The sequence below is a fragment of the Neltuma alba genome, unplaced genomic scaffold (assembly GCF_004799145.2).
Source record: "Neltuma alba isolate B1F8T4 unplaced genomic scaffold, ASM479914v2 tig00005191_pilon, whole genome shotgun sequence".
Lineage (NCBI taxonomy): Eukaryota > Viridiplantae > Streptophyta > Magnoliopsida > Fabales > Fabaceae > Neltuma > Neltuma alba.
In genome coordinates, this window is record NW_021634011.1 from 100,005 (window position 1) to 116,031 (window position 16,027).

A 16,027-nucleotide genomic window follows, 5' to 3' on the forward strand; every position below is an offset into this window, starting at 1 on the left:
ATATTTGATTTGAATGGTTTATATTTAAAATTTTTAATTAATTATTTTTAATAGAAAAAAATATTTTTGAAAGAATGATAATCAAGAGATTATCTCTATTTTAGATTCTATACATATTAAAATAATTATTTTGAATAAATAAAAATAAAAAAAGAAATCAAATCCGAACCATTCAAATAAGATATAAACATTCTAGATCTGATAAGTTTAGAGTGCTCATCAAAGTAATGAGTATCGAGCTTTCGTTTGAGTGCCTCCCTTAGTGAGGATTCAAAGATTGGTTCTTGATGTTGTGAGACTCATCCCTTTAGTTTCCCTACGCCTGTTAATTCTTATCCTAACAGAGTCCATCATATAGTCTCTTAAAAACGCCAATGACCTTGTTGCTTATTGATACGCAAGCTTTACAGTAAGTGGGTCCTAAACACCAGGAACAAGATCCAAAAGAAGAAAGTCTATGAGTCAGCTTTGGCCTACCAGAAAGCATCTGAAAGCAAATTACTGGGTTTATCTACTTATTGTTAATCTCAATAATTGACCTTTGTTCCTCGTATGGAATTCACTAGTTTATCTGTTTCTGTTAAATTATAATGAAACATGAGTGGCAAAAAAGACAGCAATAGCTTTAAAAAAAAAAAAAACTGGATGTATGTGCGTTCTCCTAAAAAAAATTTCAGAGCATTAGTGGCATATTTAAGTCTCGTCTCAATTATAGAACTTCAAACCCTACATTGACGTGTTAAGTAATCAAAATCATTGACTTTTAATTGAAAAAAGAGAGATACAGAATGAGCAACGTGGAGTAGAAGGGATCCGTCCGAAACAGAGCAGCCGATGAACAGAGATAAGAAGAAAAAATAGAGAGAACGCCACGTGTCTTTCAGATGTGGGGATCTATTGCCTATAATTTCTTCCTTCGTACTGGTAATGTTCTGCGGAAAGTGCAAGATTCATTAGAGCTGAACAATGGCAGAACAAGAGGTAGTGTTATTGGACGAGTGGCTGAGCATGTTTGGGTCGAGAGCCAGAATAGCGTTGGCTGAGAAGGGAATCAAATACGAGTACAGGGAAGAAGATCTGAGCAACAAGAGCCCTTTGCTTCTGCAAATGAACCCAATTCACAAGAAGATTCCAGTTCTTATTCGCAAAGGCGAACCCATTTGTGAATCCCTCATAATAGTCGAATACATCGATGAAGTTTGGAAAGAAACAGCTCCTTTACTTCCCTCTGATCCTTATCTCAGAGCTCAAGCCAGATTCTGGGCTGATTTTGTGAACAAGAAGGTAATTTCCTCATTTTTCAGCTCTTCAAGATCTGAGTCTCTCTCTCTTTTAATCACGGTAATGAAATGCAGGTGGGAGATGTCGGAGGAAGGATATGGGCAGGGAAGAAAGAAGAACACGAAGAGGCAAAGAAGGAGATAATAGAGAACTTGAAGCAATTGGAAGAGACACTTGGCGACAAAACTTTCTTCGGAGGTGAAACCTTTGGGTTTGTTGACATTGCTCTGGTTCCATTCTCTCCCTGGTTTTACACTTACGAGGCATTATGCAACTTCAAGGTGGAAACACATTGTCCCAAGCTCATTTCCTGGGCTCATAGATGCATCCAGAGGCAAAGTGTTTCCAAATCCCTTGCTGCTGAGAAGGAGATCTACGATTTTGTTATTGACTTCAGAAAGAAAAGTCAATTGGACTGAAGAAACACATGAAGAATACAAAACTTGTGCCAAGAATAAACAGAAATAACAAGTGTCTCATACAAACAGTGTTTTAAAGTTTGAGTTTCGCGTGGTGGATCCTTTCGTGTGTCAGAAGGTGAAATCAACTTGGTTGTGTCTGGTGATTACGCAATAAAATAAGTTGTTTGTAACAACATGTTCTTGATGTTATTGTACAATGAAAAATCTTGGTTGTGTCTTCAACATTTGTTAACGTGTGGTTCCTCAATTGTGCGAAAAGTCAAACCATGGACTCACCCAAACCCACTGCATTCTCCATGAAATGTGTGTTGCTGATAATTTATAGTAGAAATTAATCAAATAAGCATATAAATTAATGGAAGACACACAATAACCAGTTCATACATCAAATAATTCAAAACCCCAATAAAAGACTTGTTGATAAATGTAAGAAGTCGAATAGTGCTCCTCTAATGGTATGGAATTTCTAGACTTTGTGATCTAGTATCCACAAGGTTTGTGGCTGAGCACGAAGAAAAGTACGTGTACTCGAATAACGTTTACTGCAAGAGCTACGTTGAAGAAGCAACAAGCGAGACAAGGATGGGATGGTCCCGGAATTCCGCTTCCCACAAAGAAACGATAAGAAAACATAAACTTGTGGCCTATGTTTAACTACCGACACGCAAGACTGGACTGACGGGTTGCGGATCATCCATTCTTCTTTTATATATTTTCCATTCTCTGTTCTTGAAATATCCAGTTCTTGTCTGTAACTTTTACTTCACCGTTTCATTTTTTCGTGTTTGATAATGGCAGACGAGGTCGTTTTGCTGGATGCAAAGGTGCATGTTTGGAATGAGGGCTAGGGTTGCATTGGGCGAGAAAGGAGTTGAGTATAAGGAAGAGGATCTGACCAACAAAAGCCCTCTGCCTCTGTTGAAGAGCATGGGCAAGCGAAAAAGAATTGATTTTGGATTTGAAGCAATGGGAGGAGGCTCTTGGAGACAAACCATATTTTGGAGGTGACACATTTGGGTTTGTGGGTGTTGCTTTGATTCCATTCTATGAATGGTTCTAAGTTTACGAGACAATAGGGAACTTCAAAGTGGAAGCAATGTGTCCTAATATCATTGAATGGGCAAAGAGATGCTTGCAGAGAGAAAGTGTTCGAAAATCACTTGCAGATGAGAAGGAAATCTACGAGTTTGTCTTGGGCTACAGGAAGAAGCTCCAGTTGGACTAAGCACCAAACATCTAAATGAGTATTCTGGTTGAGGAAGGTTGGGTTGATGGACAGACACTTTTTGGTCGAAATGGACAGACACTTGAGAGAACAAAGAAACTCGTTTTACTGATGAGTTTTCCATGGTCCATAGCCAAACACGTGTACTTGCTTGAAGTTATTAGCTAGGCACATCTTAGCGTCTTTGTATTGTACGATTGGACTCTGGTATATTTGTGTCTTAGTTATTATTACCCTGGCGAAAATAAAGAAACTGGTTTTACTGATATGAGACTTTCCATGGCTTTTATTAGTAGCTAAATAAGCCTTTGCATGAAGATGCGTGTTTTATGGCTCGTTCTTCAATGAACACAACTTAATAAAAATTATATTATTGTAATTTTGCATTCTTGTCATTTATATGTCTATTATATGAACTGCAGATATTTTTTTGTCTCTTGCTCATCTTATAATCCAAAAATGCGTTTAAAATTTAATTAATTTTCTTAAACTCATCTTATAATTCAATCAAATGTTGATTTGCCCAACCTAATCAAGGTGGACTTGGTCTAAAAATAAACAGGAAAGATCGGAGAAAAGTTCACATTCAAAATTTTATGGGTGGTATGACTTAAATTAGAGTACGGGTATTCTATGTGGACAAAATTTGTAAAATATTGATATTTTCTGTGCATAAATATTTATCAAGTTTTTCTTGCCAATAAAATTTCTAACAGAGGAGCTTTCCCCAATTTTCCCAAATAAATGCGGCCATAAAGCTTTAGGAAAACTAAAGAATAATATGAAAAATTACGCGAGTTATATTGTTCCTTCCTTTTCGCAAATTTCAGAACAAAATCATCTTTCTTTTGACGCAGATGAATGCCAATTCCACACTTTTTAATGAGCTGCTATAAAATTTTGTATCAGAAGTTATGGATGACTATATCGTATATTATGACATCATTTGAAAAATCATAGATATATATATTTCAGTCCTATTTATAAGATCCTATTTGTAGACTATAAACAAAGTTTTATAATTAAGACCGAGACAGTATATTTCTGTGCAGAAAAATCATACACGATTGCCTCCAAACGACGAATTATAGTGTAATTGATTATACAAATAACGACGAGAAGGCCATGTGAAGCTCGTTTTCATTCCCCAGCGAAGTAACGAGCCTGTGCTTCAACCGCAAGCTGGCATTCTTAAAATTCCACCTTCTTATTAAGGAAACCAGATGCATTATTTTTATTACATATTTCATTCAATAATTATTTATTGATAAAGATAAGTTGATAAACTCTTGTGAGTTTATGATACGACTTCACCCTCCGAGTTTACGTCCTTCCTATGAGTTCTTGTGAGTTTCACAATCTTATTCTGGACACTTCTTACGTATTCAGTCTTTAATATAAGATGTAATTAACTAATTTGAGTATATCAACAATGTTAGTTAAATTAGCTAATATGACACATTTTTTTAAAAATATTCTAAGCATCTTTCTTAATTATCTCCTTCTCTTGTCGAGGAAATATTAATATGATTAATTTAAAAAAATTAATAAATATATGAAATATATATTTTATATAGAACTAATATTAATTTTTAATTAGATCTATATTAAGAATAGGTGGAGTATTGTATACATACATGATTTTTTTCTTTTTTGGGGTGGGGGGGGGGGGGTTGTTGGGGCAACCAAATTATTCTATTCCGCAGCCGATGCCGTGCTGATGCGGTTAAGGCTGCGAACCACATCCTCAAGGGTCCCTCTCTCCATCCGCCTCAAACTCATACTTCACTCTCGCCACTTTCCGTATTCAATGCTCCCTTTTTTGTCTCAATTGCCAGGAACCCTAATTTCATTTTTCCTTCACACGGTTCAATGCACAGATTAAGACTTTCTCGCCGCCAAAACACACCATGCCACAATGATGCGAACGGCATCACGTATCTTCTGTAGTACTCCCTCCGTTCCTTATTATAAGAGACAAATAACCGAAGTACGTTGATCAAAAAAACAGTTAAAATTAGTTAAGAACAATTAATGTGTAAAAAGTATAATTTTTTTCCAAAAATGCCCTCATTAATAAAGAAAGAGAGCATGAGAGAGAACAATTAAATTATTAAAAGAAAGAGAAGTGGGGGGAGAGAGAGTGTGAGTTGGAGATAATAAATATGGGTAAAATAGTAAATCAACACAAAAAAGTAGAGACAACTTGTAAGTGTCTCTTATATATAGGAACATGTCATAAGCATCAAATGTCTCTTATAATAAGGAACGGAGGGAGTATCACACAAGGCATAGTTTGAAGAGAAAAGAATGAAACTAAGAATATTCAGCTTCCTTGATCTCTCTTGAGAATTCTGAAATATTCAGCTTCGTTGATCTCTCTTGAGAATTCTGAATCTTTTCAATCTGGTGTGATACAAAAAAGGCATGCAATGCAAGGACATTGTACTTTTTGGCTGATGGCAAAGGACACTTCTTTATAGATGGCTAGATTCAGCCCCACGTGACCGACCACTGAAAGCCGCTTGCTTCAGAAAACTCAGCAACGTTGCGCCACAATTTCACCAATCCTCATCCCTATAAATCAACCATTCTCATACCTCTCTTCTTGCATTCTTCTATCTTTCTTTCTTTCTTTTATAGTAGCTTCCTTGGGAAAGCAGAGATTGCTCTGCTTTTTTCTCCCTACCAAAATGGGCAAGTTCAAGTCTGAGAGCGTGGTGGTGACGGAGGTTGCTCCTCCTCGGTTTATCTCTGTCACGCGTCGCAGGATGAAGAAAATACTGGACACCATTGTTGAGGAAGACAAGGATTTTGGTAGTCACTTGTGTTTCTGTTCCTCCACTTGCGGTGGTTCTTCCTCTGTATTTTGTGAGGGACCAGTTTTGTCCCGCACCTTCTAGATTTTCTTCTGTGTCCAGTGTTTTTGTGGTGCTGTGAGAAGAATAAAGGAGGCATGGTTTTGCTGATTCGTTACTCGTCGGATTGATTCAAATAAAATAATAGACAGGAGACTGACATCACTTAGGTTTTGACTTTTGTGTTGTTTTTCTCATTTGTCTAACATTCTTTCATTGATATTTTCATGTTATGTGTGAGATTACTCTGTATCGGAGTTCCATGGGTGTTTGACTCTTCTTGAGGTTTTTCCCCCTTCATTTAGCAGAAGCAGATGATGTGAATCCCGTTTCACATGTACTGTTTAAGAATGAGCAAATAATGTAATAAATTCCATTTTTCTCTGCAGAATCTTCCACCGTCATTCTTTCAATACTTCAACAACATAGTTACACTAATTACGCCATGCTAAAACAAAAGTATTCATCTACGCAAGAATATCCACTTAAACATCACAGTGCTTTTATTGTCCATCACTATAGATCCTACTATTTTTACAGAACAAAATGAGACTCAGACATGCTTCAGAAGATAGAAAGAAACACGAACAGGATCCACAGAAATATGGAGACCATAATCGGATTGTTGCAACACTAGAATAATCCGACGAACTCGTAACATTTACAAGTACATGAGATTTCAGTGTTGCTGCTGAAGCTGAGGTTGAAGTTTCTTCTTGAGGTCTAAGAGGAAGTCATAAACTTTGTACTGGTCAGGCACAGATTTGGCCACACTCTCCCTCTGCATGCACCTCTTAGCCCAACCCACCAGATGGGGAAACTCGTCGGTGATGCTGAAGTTCCCGGTGGTTTCAAGTGTGAAGAACCAGCTGTAAAATGGAATCAGAGCCACGTCCACCAAACCAAACGTATCGCCACCAAAGAAAGTCTTGTCCCCTAATTCTGCTTCCAACAGCTTGAAGCACTCTCTCAGTTCATTCTTCGCTCTTTCTTGTAATTCCCCTGTAGTTGCCCACACCAATCTCCCAGTCGAATATATCTGCAATTTCAACAATTCACAACCACAAATGAATTCAACTGTTCAATCTGGATTTTATTTTTATTTTAAGATGATGATTATACGAACCTTCTTGTCGATATAGTCGGCCCAGAATCTGGCATTGGCTCGCTGGTAGGGATCAGAAGGAAGCAATTTATGATTTTGATTCCAAACCTCGTCGATGTATTGAAGAATGACGAGAGATTCAGAGATGGGTTTGCCGTTGTGAATCAGAACTGGGATTTGCTTATGAACAGGGTTCATCTTCAGAAGCAGAGGGCTCTTGTTGCTCAAGTCTTCTTCTCTTCCTTCGTACTCTATTCCCTTCTCTGCCAGGGCGATTCGGACCCTCATCCCAAATGGGCTTGGCCAGAAATCCAGAAGAATCACTTCGTCTGCCATTGTTGAACCTCAATCCCAATCTTAAAACACAGAATCTATCACAACTTCCGAGAATGTTAGAAGAAAAGTTAGCTACGGTTACATATATAGATGCAAAGAAGAAGCAGGGGAAGGTGGTTTAGAATTCTAGGGGCTTCTAGTCGTTGCTTTATTCGTCGGTTCGATTGTCATTATTGCGTCAAGATCTGCAGCAAGCATATCCAGAACCTGAGAGAAGAGAACTTCATTATTTCACTTTTTCGTTTGCCAATTGCCACGCTGCTACGTACTGTTATATTTTTTTTCTTGACAAAAAAATGGTTTGCGAATTTCCTAAAAAGGGGAGAAAAAAAACACGTAGAGCTAGAAATTAAAAAGTCAAATTATATATTCCAATTTTAGCTTATTTTGTTAGATACGTGGGAGTGAGATTGAAGAGCAACATAAATAATTTGAAATTTTTGTTGAAAATGCATACATTTGAATATTTATAAAAGATCAATGTGATTTTTTTGAAAATTTTTATTCAGATCATAGATATTTATTTTTCAAAAAGTGCACAATTTTTTATTAATATTTAAATGTGATATAAAATTTATAATAAATGACATTTTAAAAAAATGATGGCATGTACGTGACTAATTTTATTAAAATATTAGCTGAATTTATCATAAAATGAGTATTAATCTGTGTGGTGCGTGCTTTCCAGACGAAAGCAAGCTCCATGCGGCTGTAGACCAGAAATCTTATTGCAGGGGGAAAAAAAAAAAAAACACACACACACACACACAGAGATGAAATCCTATGATCTGTTTGATTTATTTTCTGTTTCTATGTTTTAAAGACAATTTTGAAAAGTAGTTTTTTTAATATAAGTTTTAAAAAAATAAAAAATATATATTTGCATTGTTATTTGGCGTTTTTGGGCTCTCTCTGTTTCTTTTTAGAGGATTTTATGGCGTCCGATCCACCTTAAAAAAACATTTTCACTTTTTGTTTTCTAAAACAAGTTGTGGAATCAAACATGCCTTTAAGTTTTGTTGCGTTGTTTGTGTGAACTCGCAGCGCCTAATTATATGCTTTGCTTTTTTCCCACCACTTTCTGCTTCACTATTCCTATGTGTGAAACCAATGATCCTCTCTTTTATTCCTAAATATTTAAGCATCTCACTCGTTCATTTAGTAAAACCCATGTTTATTATAATCCCTTGCTTACATTTATTTACAATTAAAATGAAGTTCTTCCCTCCCTATTCTACTCTCTCTGTTTATTATTATCGTACATCTTTTTGAAAAGTTCTATATTTCAATTTATATGGCGTTACATTTTACAAAATGTAAAGAGTATCAGTGTGTTTATCTTTAAAATGTCCTTTATAAATTAAAAAAAATTACTTGATAATTTCAATTATTTTGGTTCATATCTCATGAAAAGGTTTATAGTCATTTCAACATAATCTATGAAATGAAATATGTTCAATTAAGTCAGAAGCAGAAATTTTAGAAACGCCGAATAAATTTTCTCATTTGTCAAAAATATAATTGAATTTTTTTCTATATACATGTAATCAAACAATCATTTAATCATTAATCTTTCATATAATTTCACATCTGATTCATGATGATATTCAAGCAAAAAGAGCTTCTTCATTCATTCAAAAAAAAAAAAAAAGAGCTTTTTCAGTTGTTAAAACTACTACTTTTGTATCAATACTAGCCCTGAGTCAAATAAAAAATGAGAAAGAAAAAGGAGATGATATGGAAAACAAAATGGAAATGCAAAATATTTCGAATTTGAGTGATAATATTATCTCCGATTTTTTCTCTCTTTTTATTTTCTTCTCTCTCCATCCAAACGGGACGGCCATAAACGAACGGGAATAGGCTATACATTTAAGGAACATTTTAAAAAGACATTAATTAACATTATGAATCCACAAAATACCTTATAAATGAAACATAGGACTTTTCAAACCACGTATTACCTCTGGTCCTAATTATAAGAACTATTTGACTAATTTGAGGGGATTAAGGAAAGAAGTTAAGTTAGTTATTTGTAATAAATATGTGTTGTCTTTCCTAAAATATCCTTACTAATCAATTATATTGGCTAGAACTACCATTGTTAGAAGGATTAACTTGAGAAAAAATGTATAAATATGAGAGACAAAGTGGATTGGGATCTTATATTTAGAACTAAAATAAAAATCCAACAAGATCTTATATTAAGGACTAGAGGTAGTATTATATTCAAAACGGAGCTTAGGGAAATTTAAACAACCAAAATGTTAGTGGGAAAATTGTCCCCACAACAGTAAACACTGTCTCTGGTTTAGTTAGTTAATACTTTTTGTGTCTCAAAATGATTCAGGTCCCACAACGTACAAGTTTAATTTATTGTTTATTCTTTCCTAATTGCATGAGCTGCTTGTATAACTAAGTCTACAGATTTGCCTTTCCCAAACTAGACCGCTAAAAGCTGGGAGGCATGAAACACCCCTCTTCAGTGCATCATTTGGGATTGAAGGTCATGACCTCCTATTGTTAAATTAATACTGATATGCTTCATTGTGTACTTCCCTATATAAGAACTAGACAACTTAATTTGAAAATATTAAAAAAATTAGTTAATTATTTGTACCAAATGTGTTGATTTTTTTAAAATACCATTATTAATTAGGTGTATTATAACTATTCTTTGATGAAATTCCCTTGTTATGTGTAATCAATAAGAATACTTTAGGAAAAAATTATAAACTTGAAAAATAAAGTATATTAAAATCTTATATTCACAACAAAAATAACTTGTATAGCTACTTTAAAATTCAGTTTTTATGATACGGCAAACAGCTCCAGAGCCCTCCTATAAATGCCTGAAGTAATATGATTTTTCCACAAACCCACTACAAGAACCTTCTGTCCTGAGTTTAATCAGTTTCTTTTTCCAAACTTTGAGCTCATTTCAGCAATGGCTTCCTTCCAGAACTTCAACTTGGGAACCCAGATCCCGGAAGACGTTCTCATTGCTCAAATCATGCAGCTTCATGCAGACATATCAAAGCTTGAATCCCTTAGGCCTTCCAAGCAAGTGAACAGTCTCTTCACTCACCTCGTCAATCTCTGCACCCTTCCTTCCTCCATTAACATTCAATCTTTGCCCCAAGATGTGAAGAACATGAGGGAGAGTCTCATTAACCTTTGTGGACAAGCTGAAGGCCTTTTGGAGTTAGAATTCTCATCTTTTCTTGCCCAAATTCCCAAACCTTTGAACAACCTCACTCTCTTCCCATACTATGGGAATTACGTCAAACTAGCAAACCTAGAAAACAAAATCCTCAGAGACAATGGTTTGGTCCATCCCAAGAAGGTAGCTTTTGTGGGGTCTGGTCCAATGCCACTCACTTCCCTCATAATGGCCACACATCACTTGGCATCCACAAAATTTGACAACTTCGACATCGATGAGAAAGCCAACGAGGCAGCTTGTAGGATCGTTGCTACAGACTCAGAGCTTGAGAAGAGGATGAAGTTTGAGACAAAAGATATCATGCAAATTAAAGAGAAATTGGTACAATATGACTGTATCTTCTTAGCAGCTCTTGTGGGAATGAGCAGAGAAGCAAAAGTGAAGATTTTGGGACACTTGGGTGAGTATATGAAGGAGGGAGGGTTCTTGCTTGTGAGAAGTGCAAAAGGGGCAAGGGCTTTCTTGTACCCTGTTGTGGAAGAGCAAGATTTGGGCAATTTTGAGGTTCTTACGATATTTCATCCCACAAACGATGTGATCAACTCAGTTGTTCTTCTTCGCAAGCCTATGGTTTAGATTGATCGGCAAGCAAGCATTCAAGATGGTCGTCTTTATGGGTGGGAAATAATTATGCTATTGTTGTTTGTTCTTTGTTGGTTTGAGTTTTCCTCCTACATGAGCTAGTCACGTGGGTGGTGTTTAATGTTCAGGTAAATGCTTCCCTCGTTGCTCTTTACGAGCCATTTGAGAACATTCATATTAATAAAAGTGTCAGCTCAGGATTTCTCACAAAGCAATTTTAGTTTTGATGCTGAAAAAATTAATCTTTTGGCATAATTTAAATGATTTAGGCACTAAATGGGTTACACAAAATTATTCAGAGTTGATTAATGCTTAATTGATATAAAATATAACCCAAAAAAATGCACGTCCAACGCAAACACACATTTTATTTATATACTAGCCATTTTTTCACTCCCTCAACACAGTATTTATTCATTTACTTTTGTACACAGGATAGTTTTAATGCTCAACTTGGTACTGTTTCTTTTCAATAATTCTGACGAGTTCGAAGGGGATAGGTAAATATGCCACGTGCTCACACGAGCCATTCCTGAAGCCTAAGACTAGCCGAAGAGAATTCAATGAATCGCTCAAAAATCAAGATTTTTGCGGCAAGCAGGATAATTCATAAAACAAGATATTTTAGCATTTGCATGAGAACCATCATATTGGTTGAAGTATGCATGAGAACCAGCCATTGGACAGCTCGTAGGAATCGGAAGGCAGCAATAGAGACTCTCAATTCCAAACTCCGTCGATGAACTGAATCAGCAAGTGATTCTCACTTGGTGTCTTCCAATTCTCTGCTGTGGCAATTCCCAAAGGCATATCAAATACTACCCACATTTTCAATACAGAATACTGCTACAACAGATTATTTTAATTGGAAAACCTAATAATCAGGAATTAAAGAAACCGTCTAGATCTAATAAATATCAAATGCCACAACAGCCAAAAAAAAGAAACAAAAGGCATGTCACTCAGCCGGAAAAAACTACATTGGCGGGAAAGGAGGCAGAAAACTATTGGAGGCCAGGGCCACCTTTTCATAGTGAATGGTGTATTCTTACCAAAGTGTACAGTTATATTGTTAATAGAACGCATCCACAAGTTATGCACATAGCAAACCCTCATTTTCGTGGATGGAAAATTTGTTTACCAATTCTACAAGAAAAAGAGAAGGATTCCGTGCTAACACATGGCTAAACAGATATCGTACAAAATAAAATCTCCAAAATGCTCTCGAAAAAATAGTGCTGCACAGCCTCCATGAAGAAAGAGAAGTCATGGCAAGAAGACTTCATATCTGAACTGCTACATTAATATGTTGATGGAGCATCTAGAATAACAATGTCAATTTTGGGTGAAGGAAGGCTTGAATGACAACCTACTGCTGCAGCCAGCACAGGCCCGAACAGTCAGAGTATAAGGATGCCCCACTGAGCATCCCAGTAAGAATCTCACCATCACCAGGACAATAGATAATACATACTATGAACACCAAGGCCCGGTAGCAAGATATGTATGCCAACAAGCTGCACAAATGTGTCAATTATGAAAATCTGCGAGTGCCTAAGTGAAGGGCTGGAAATGATCTACAGAATATAAGAACGGGTCTCCCACACACCATGCTTCTCATCACGGTCTTCCAAGTTGTGTCTTTTCTTTGCTAAATAATCGGAGACGATCAATCAGACACTCTTTCAATGACTCAGGGATCTGTGATATAAAAGATCCCTTGGCCTCGCTTATTAGCAACTTCCTGCATTGCAATAGATCATAGATTATGTGATTAAAACAAATGCTATCTATATCTCCACCACAGCATATATAAAACAGTCAATAAAGACGGGGAAACATATTTTTACACAAGGATGCTACAGTCTTTTCATAGATTATGAAACCATAACATTGTCTAGATCTCCACCATTCACAAAACCTAAGTCTAGGAAAATGGATGTCTCCTTTTTTCTCTATAACACAAAATAAAAAAGTCAATAAAGACGGGGAAACATATTTTTACACTAGGATGCTAGTCTTTTCAAAGATTATGAAACCATAATATTGTCTAGATCTCCACCATTCACAAAACCTATAGGAAAATGGATGTCTCCTTTTTTCTCTATAACACAAAAATACTCATGATGACCACCAACAAACATGAAATCATACTCAGAGAGGGATGTGGTCCTCAGACATCACCCCCCCCCCAAAAAAAAAAAATCCTTAGATGTCACATCACAAAACAGCCAGGGAACATGCGTGCACACAGGGATATTTAATATAAACAACCCTAGAGATCCAACCCAATATACCAGAAGTATCACTCTGAGGCTTCCTAGTTTTGACTTAAATTTCCGTACCAAGATCCAGAACAGCCAGGGAACATGCGTTTCACACAGGGATATGTTGATATAAACAACTCGAGATCCAAACGCAATATACCAGAAGCATCACTGTGAGGCTTCATAGTTTTGACTTAAATTTCCGTATCAAGATCAGTCCATTTCATCTAAACCTCCTAAATACTAGAATATCTTCATGAAATATCTAAATTAGCCAAATGTCCACGCCACATTATGTCTATAAAAACTTCAAAGAAAGCACCACGTGGTGGCCTCCTACACTTTCTCCTTAAGCCTCTAGAATAATATATATTTTCCATCTATATTTTCATAAAATATTGCTTCACAAAATGCATGAAAACTTCATTTTCAAACAACTCTATAGCCCATCATTTGGCATATAGCCAAATTTTAAACACATCCCCCTGCACTGATTAGAAGATGACAGTAAAAAAATTACAGGAAAATCAACAAAGATTTTGTAAGCATGTTTGTGTATACCACAGATCCAGTGAGCAATCTAAAATCTGATTAGACTTACTTTATTTCATCCTCACTTGATGAATTCCCTACTTTTGGTGCGCACAACCTCTTTCTAGAAGACATATAGCCATACACCTTATCTGTCCAGCCGCATGATCTTAAAACTGACTTTGCCTCTTTTTCAAGCCTGAGTAATGTTTTGAAAAGACATCAGAATAAGGCATATAAAAACACTTTAAAAGGTGTGATGTACTAATTGTCTGAGCAATTAAGTAAACAGAACGAAGGCATAACAAATTGGACATGAAAAGGAATCCTACAAAACTAAGATAACCTAACACCATGTAAGAGATAACATCATAACATATTTTAGCACCCACGAGATAACTGAAAAATGAGAAACTATCAATAAAAAGAAATGGTGGAACCGCCAATGACAGAAAATGAATTCAGGACTTATTCAGAAAGAAAATGCAAACTAAGAGACCAAAAGTCATGTGCCTAGCATAAGCCCCACATTGAGTAGTATGGGTTACTCGGGGTTATTATGGTTTATTTCTTCCACCAAACTATTATGCTTTTGCGATGGGTTCTCCTCTCCACTTAGGTGCCCATCAACATCACCTTCCTAAAATCCCATTAATATAAATACCCAAACAGTTACAGTAACAAATTAAACTTCAACTGAATTACTGATTTCAAACAGCAACTAATATTTGATTGCATGACAGGCATTAAAAAAGAGTCAAAAGTGGAACATGATAAATCATCAATGCGCACCCGTATAAAAAGAATAGCCAGGTCACATCAAAACAAAATATTCATTAAATTCTAACATTACTCATGTTAGGTGAAAGAGTTCAGAAAAGGCTGAGTTAAGGCATATCATACATGTCTTTCAGTTCCTGAACTCTTGCTTCAGACTGATCATCATGGGAAAGCAAAATGCTGGTAGCCACTGGTTCCTTCCTCTTATTCTCCAATGATTTAGACTGCTTGTTGAGACCATTGCCTTCTAGCTTATAGTTATCAGGTCCTTTACCTGATATTGCTCTGCTTCTCTCAGTGTCATCCACAAGATCTGACTTTCTGGGATATTTTTCAACAGACTGAATACTGCTGTTTTTATTTGTTAAGACTGAATCCTTCCTTCTTAAGTTGTCAACAACATCTAATTTATTTTTTTCAAAACCATTCCTGATTGATGAAGAATCTTTCTTGACATTCTCCAAACCAACGAGTCTTTTGCATGTCCATTAATTACTACAGGCTGGTTCAACGGAACATCAATTTTCGCATTGAAACTTTCATGGCCTCTTTTGGAAGTAGAATTTCCATTAAAATCAACCTTCACTCGTGGGCTAGAAAGCTCTTTACCAGTCTTGGGCACGGTGGACATGTCCTTCCAAGAAGATTGTTGAGAATTTGATTTCGCATGCACTACTTTTGGTGATGCATCAGATTTTGGACATTCAGATGCCTGACTTCCATTAATGTGATGAGACCTTGAACCATTTGAAGCAAAACCATTTCTAATTGGCACTGGCCTTTGGTTAGTGCGAGAAAAAAAAAGTATGTAAACCTTTTCTGACAAAACTTCTTTGAGGGTCGCAAGTGAGACAGAAGAATCATCACAGCAATACCATTGGCCCTTGGCATCCTATACACAATACAAAAGTAAGTTTCTGGTATACATAGGAGAGAATTTAAAATTCAATGCATTATATAGACTGCTGAGAACATGATGTGTGTAAAGGTGAAGAATATATTTACAGACCTTTATATAAGCATAATAATGGCCAGATTCCGGGGAGTATCCAGAATGGACAATAGTACCAAAGAGCCTATATTCTGGCATTGGATCCTGCATAAGCACGAAAGAATTAGAAAAGTAACAAGTTGAAAATCATATTATGAAACAAAAATAATGAAAAATAAGATTACTTGAGGCAATATTGGATAGAACGATCAATCTGACAGACTTCAGCCCGGTTAAAGGCTTCTAAAGATTCTTCGGTGGGTAGCCTTAACCTAGCAAGTTAGGCTTTATGGTAAGTGCAATAGTATTAAAACCTCTAGGGAAGAATAGCCTATAGTCATGGTTTGGATGAAGATGTATATTTGATTCATAAATGGCCCACGCATTATACCCAACAGCTGTGCCCACGTAGAGAACACAGCA

General features: G+C 36.2%; 4 protein-coding genes across 4 annotated transcripts; 2 read left to right on the forward strand and 2 right to left on the reverse strand.

Moving 5' to 3' along the window:
* The first annotated feature begins 914 nt into the window (after window positions 1-914).
* LOC114747021 (glutathione S-transferase 3-like) lies at window positions 915-1,935 on the forward strand. Its single transcript, XM_028935307.1, has 2 exons — window positions 915-1,284; window positions 1,356-1,935. The coding sequence occupies exons 1-2, from the start codon at window positions 967-969 to the stop codon at window positions 1,698-1,700; spliced, it is 663 nt and encodes a 220-aa protein (XP_028791140.1). The 5' UTR covers window positions 915-966; the 3' UTR covers window positions 1,701-1,935.
* Window positions 1,936-6,162: 4,227 nt separating this feature from the next.
* LOC114747036 (glutathione S-transferase U19-like) lies at window positions 6,163-14,662 on the reverse strand. Its single transcript, XM_028935322.1, has 3 exons — window positions 14,652-14,662; window positions 6,913-7,247; window positions 6,163-6,825 (listed from the first exon to the last, which is right to left on the reverse strand). The coding sequence occupies exons 2-3, from the start codon at window positions 7,225-7,227 to the stop codon at window positions 6,466-6,468; spliced, it is 675 nt and encodes a 224-aa protein (XP_028791155.1). The 5' UTR covers window positions 7,228-7,247; window positions 14,652-14,662; the 3' UTR covers window positions 6,163-6,465.
* Window positions 10,175-11,029, forward strand: LOC114747030 (nicotianamine synthase-like). Its single transcript, XM_028935318.1, has one exon. It carries the CDS (start codon window positions 10,175-10,177, stop codon window positions 11,027-11,029), a length of 855 nt encoding a protein of 284 aa, XP_028791151.1.
* LOC114747031 (ubiquitin carboxyl-terminal hydrolase 25) lies at window positions 12,023-15,709 on the reverse strand (the record flags this gene model as incomplete). Its single annotated transcript, XM_028935319.1, has 5 exons — window positions 12,023-12,779; window positions 13,904-14,032; window positions 14,737-15,087; window positions 15,351-15,505; window positions 15,623-15,709. Coding segments are annotated over 5 exons (846 nt in total), but the record flags the coding sequence as incomplete, so codon positions are not given.
* Between the last annotated feature and the right edge of the window lie 318 nt (window positions 15,710-16,027).

Coding starts and splice junctions, on each gene's coding strand:
- LOC114747036 (XM_028935322.1), bottom strand. CDS start 7,227: ATGGCAGACGAAGTGATTCTTCTGGATTTCTGGCCAAGCCCATTTGGG. Junction 6,826..6,912: donor CCGACTATATCGACAAGAAG/GTTCGTATAATC, acceptor TTGAAATTGCAG/ATATATTCGACTGGGAGATT.
- LOC114747021 (XM_028935307.1), top strand. CDS start 967: ATGGCAGAACAAGAGGTAGTGTTATTGGACGAGTGGCTGAGCATGTTT. Junction 1,285..1,355: donor CTGATTTTGTGAACAAGAAG/GTAATTTCCTCA, acceptor AATGAAATGCAG/GTGGGAGATGTCGGAGGAAG.
- LOC114747030 (XM_028935318.1), top strand. CDS start 10,175: ATGGCTTCCTTCCAGAACTTCAACTTGGGAACCCAGATCCCGGAAGAC.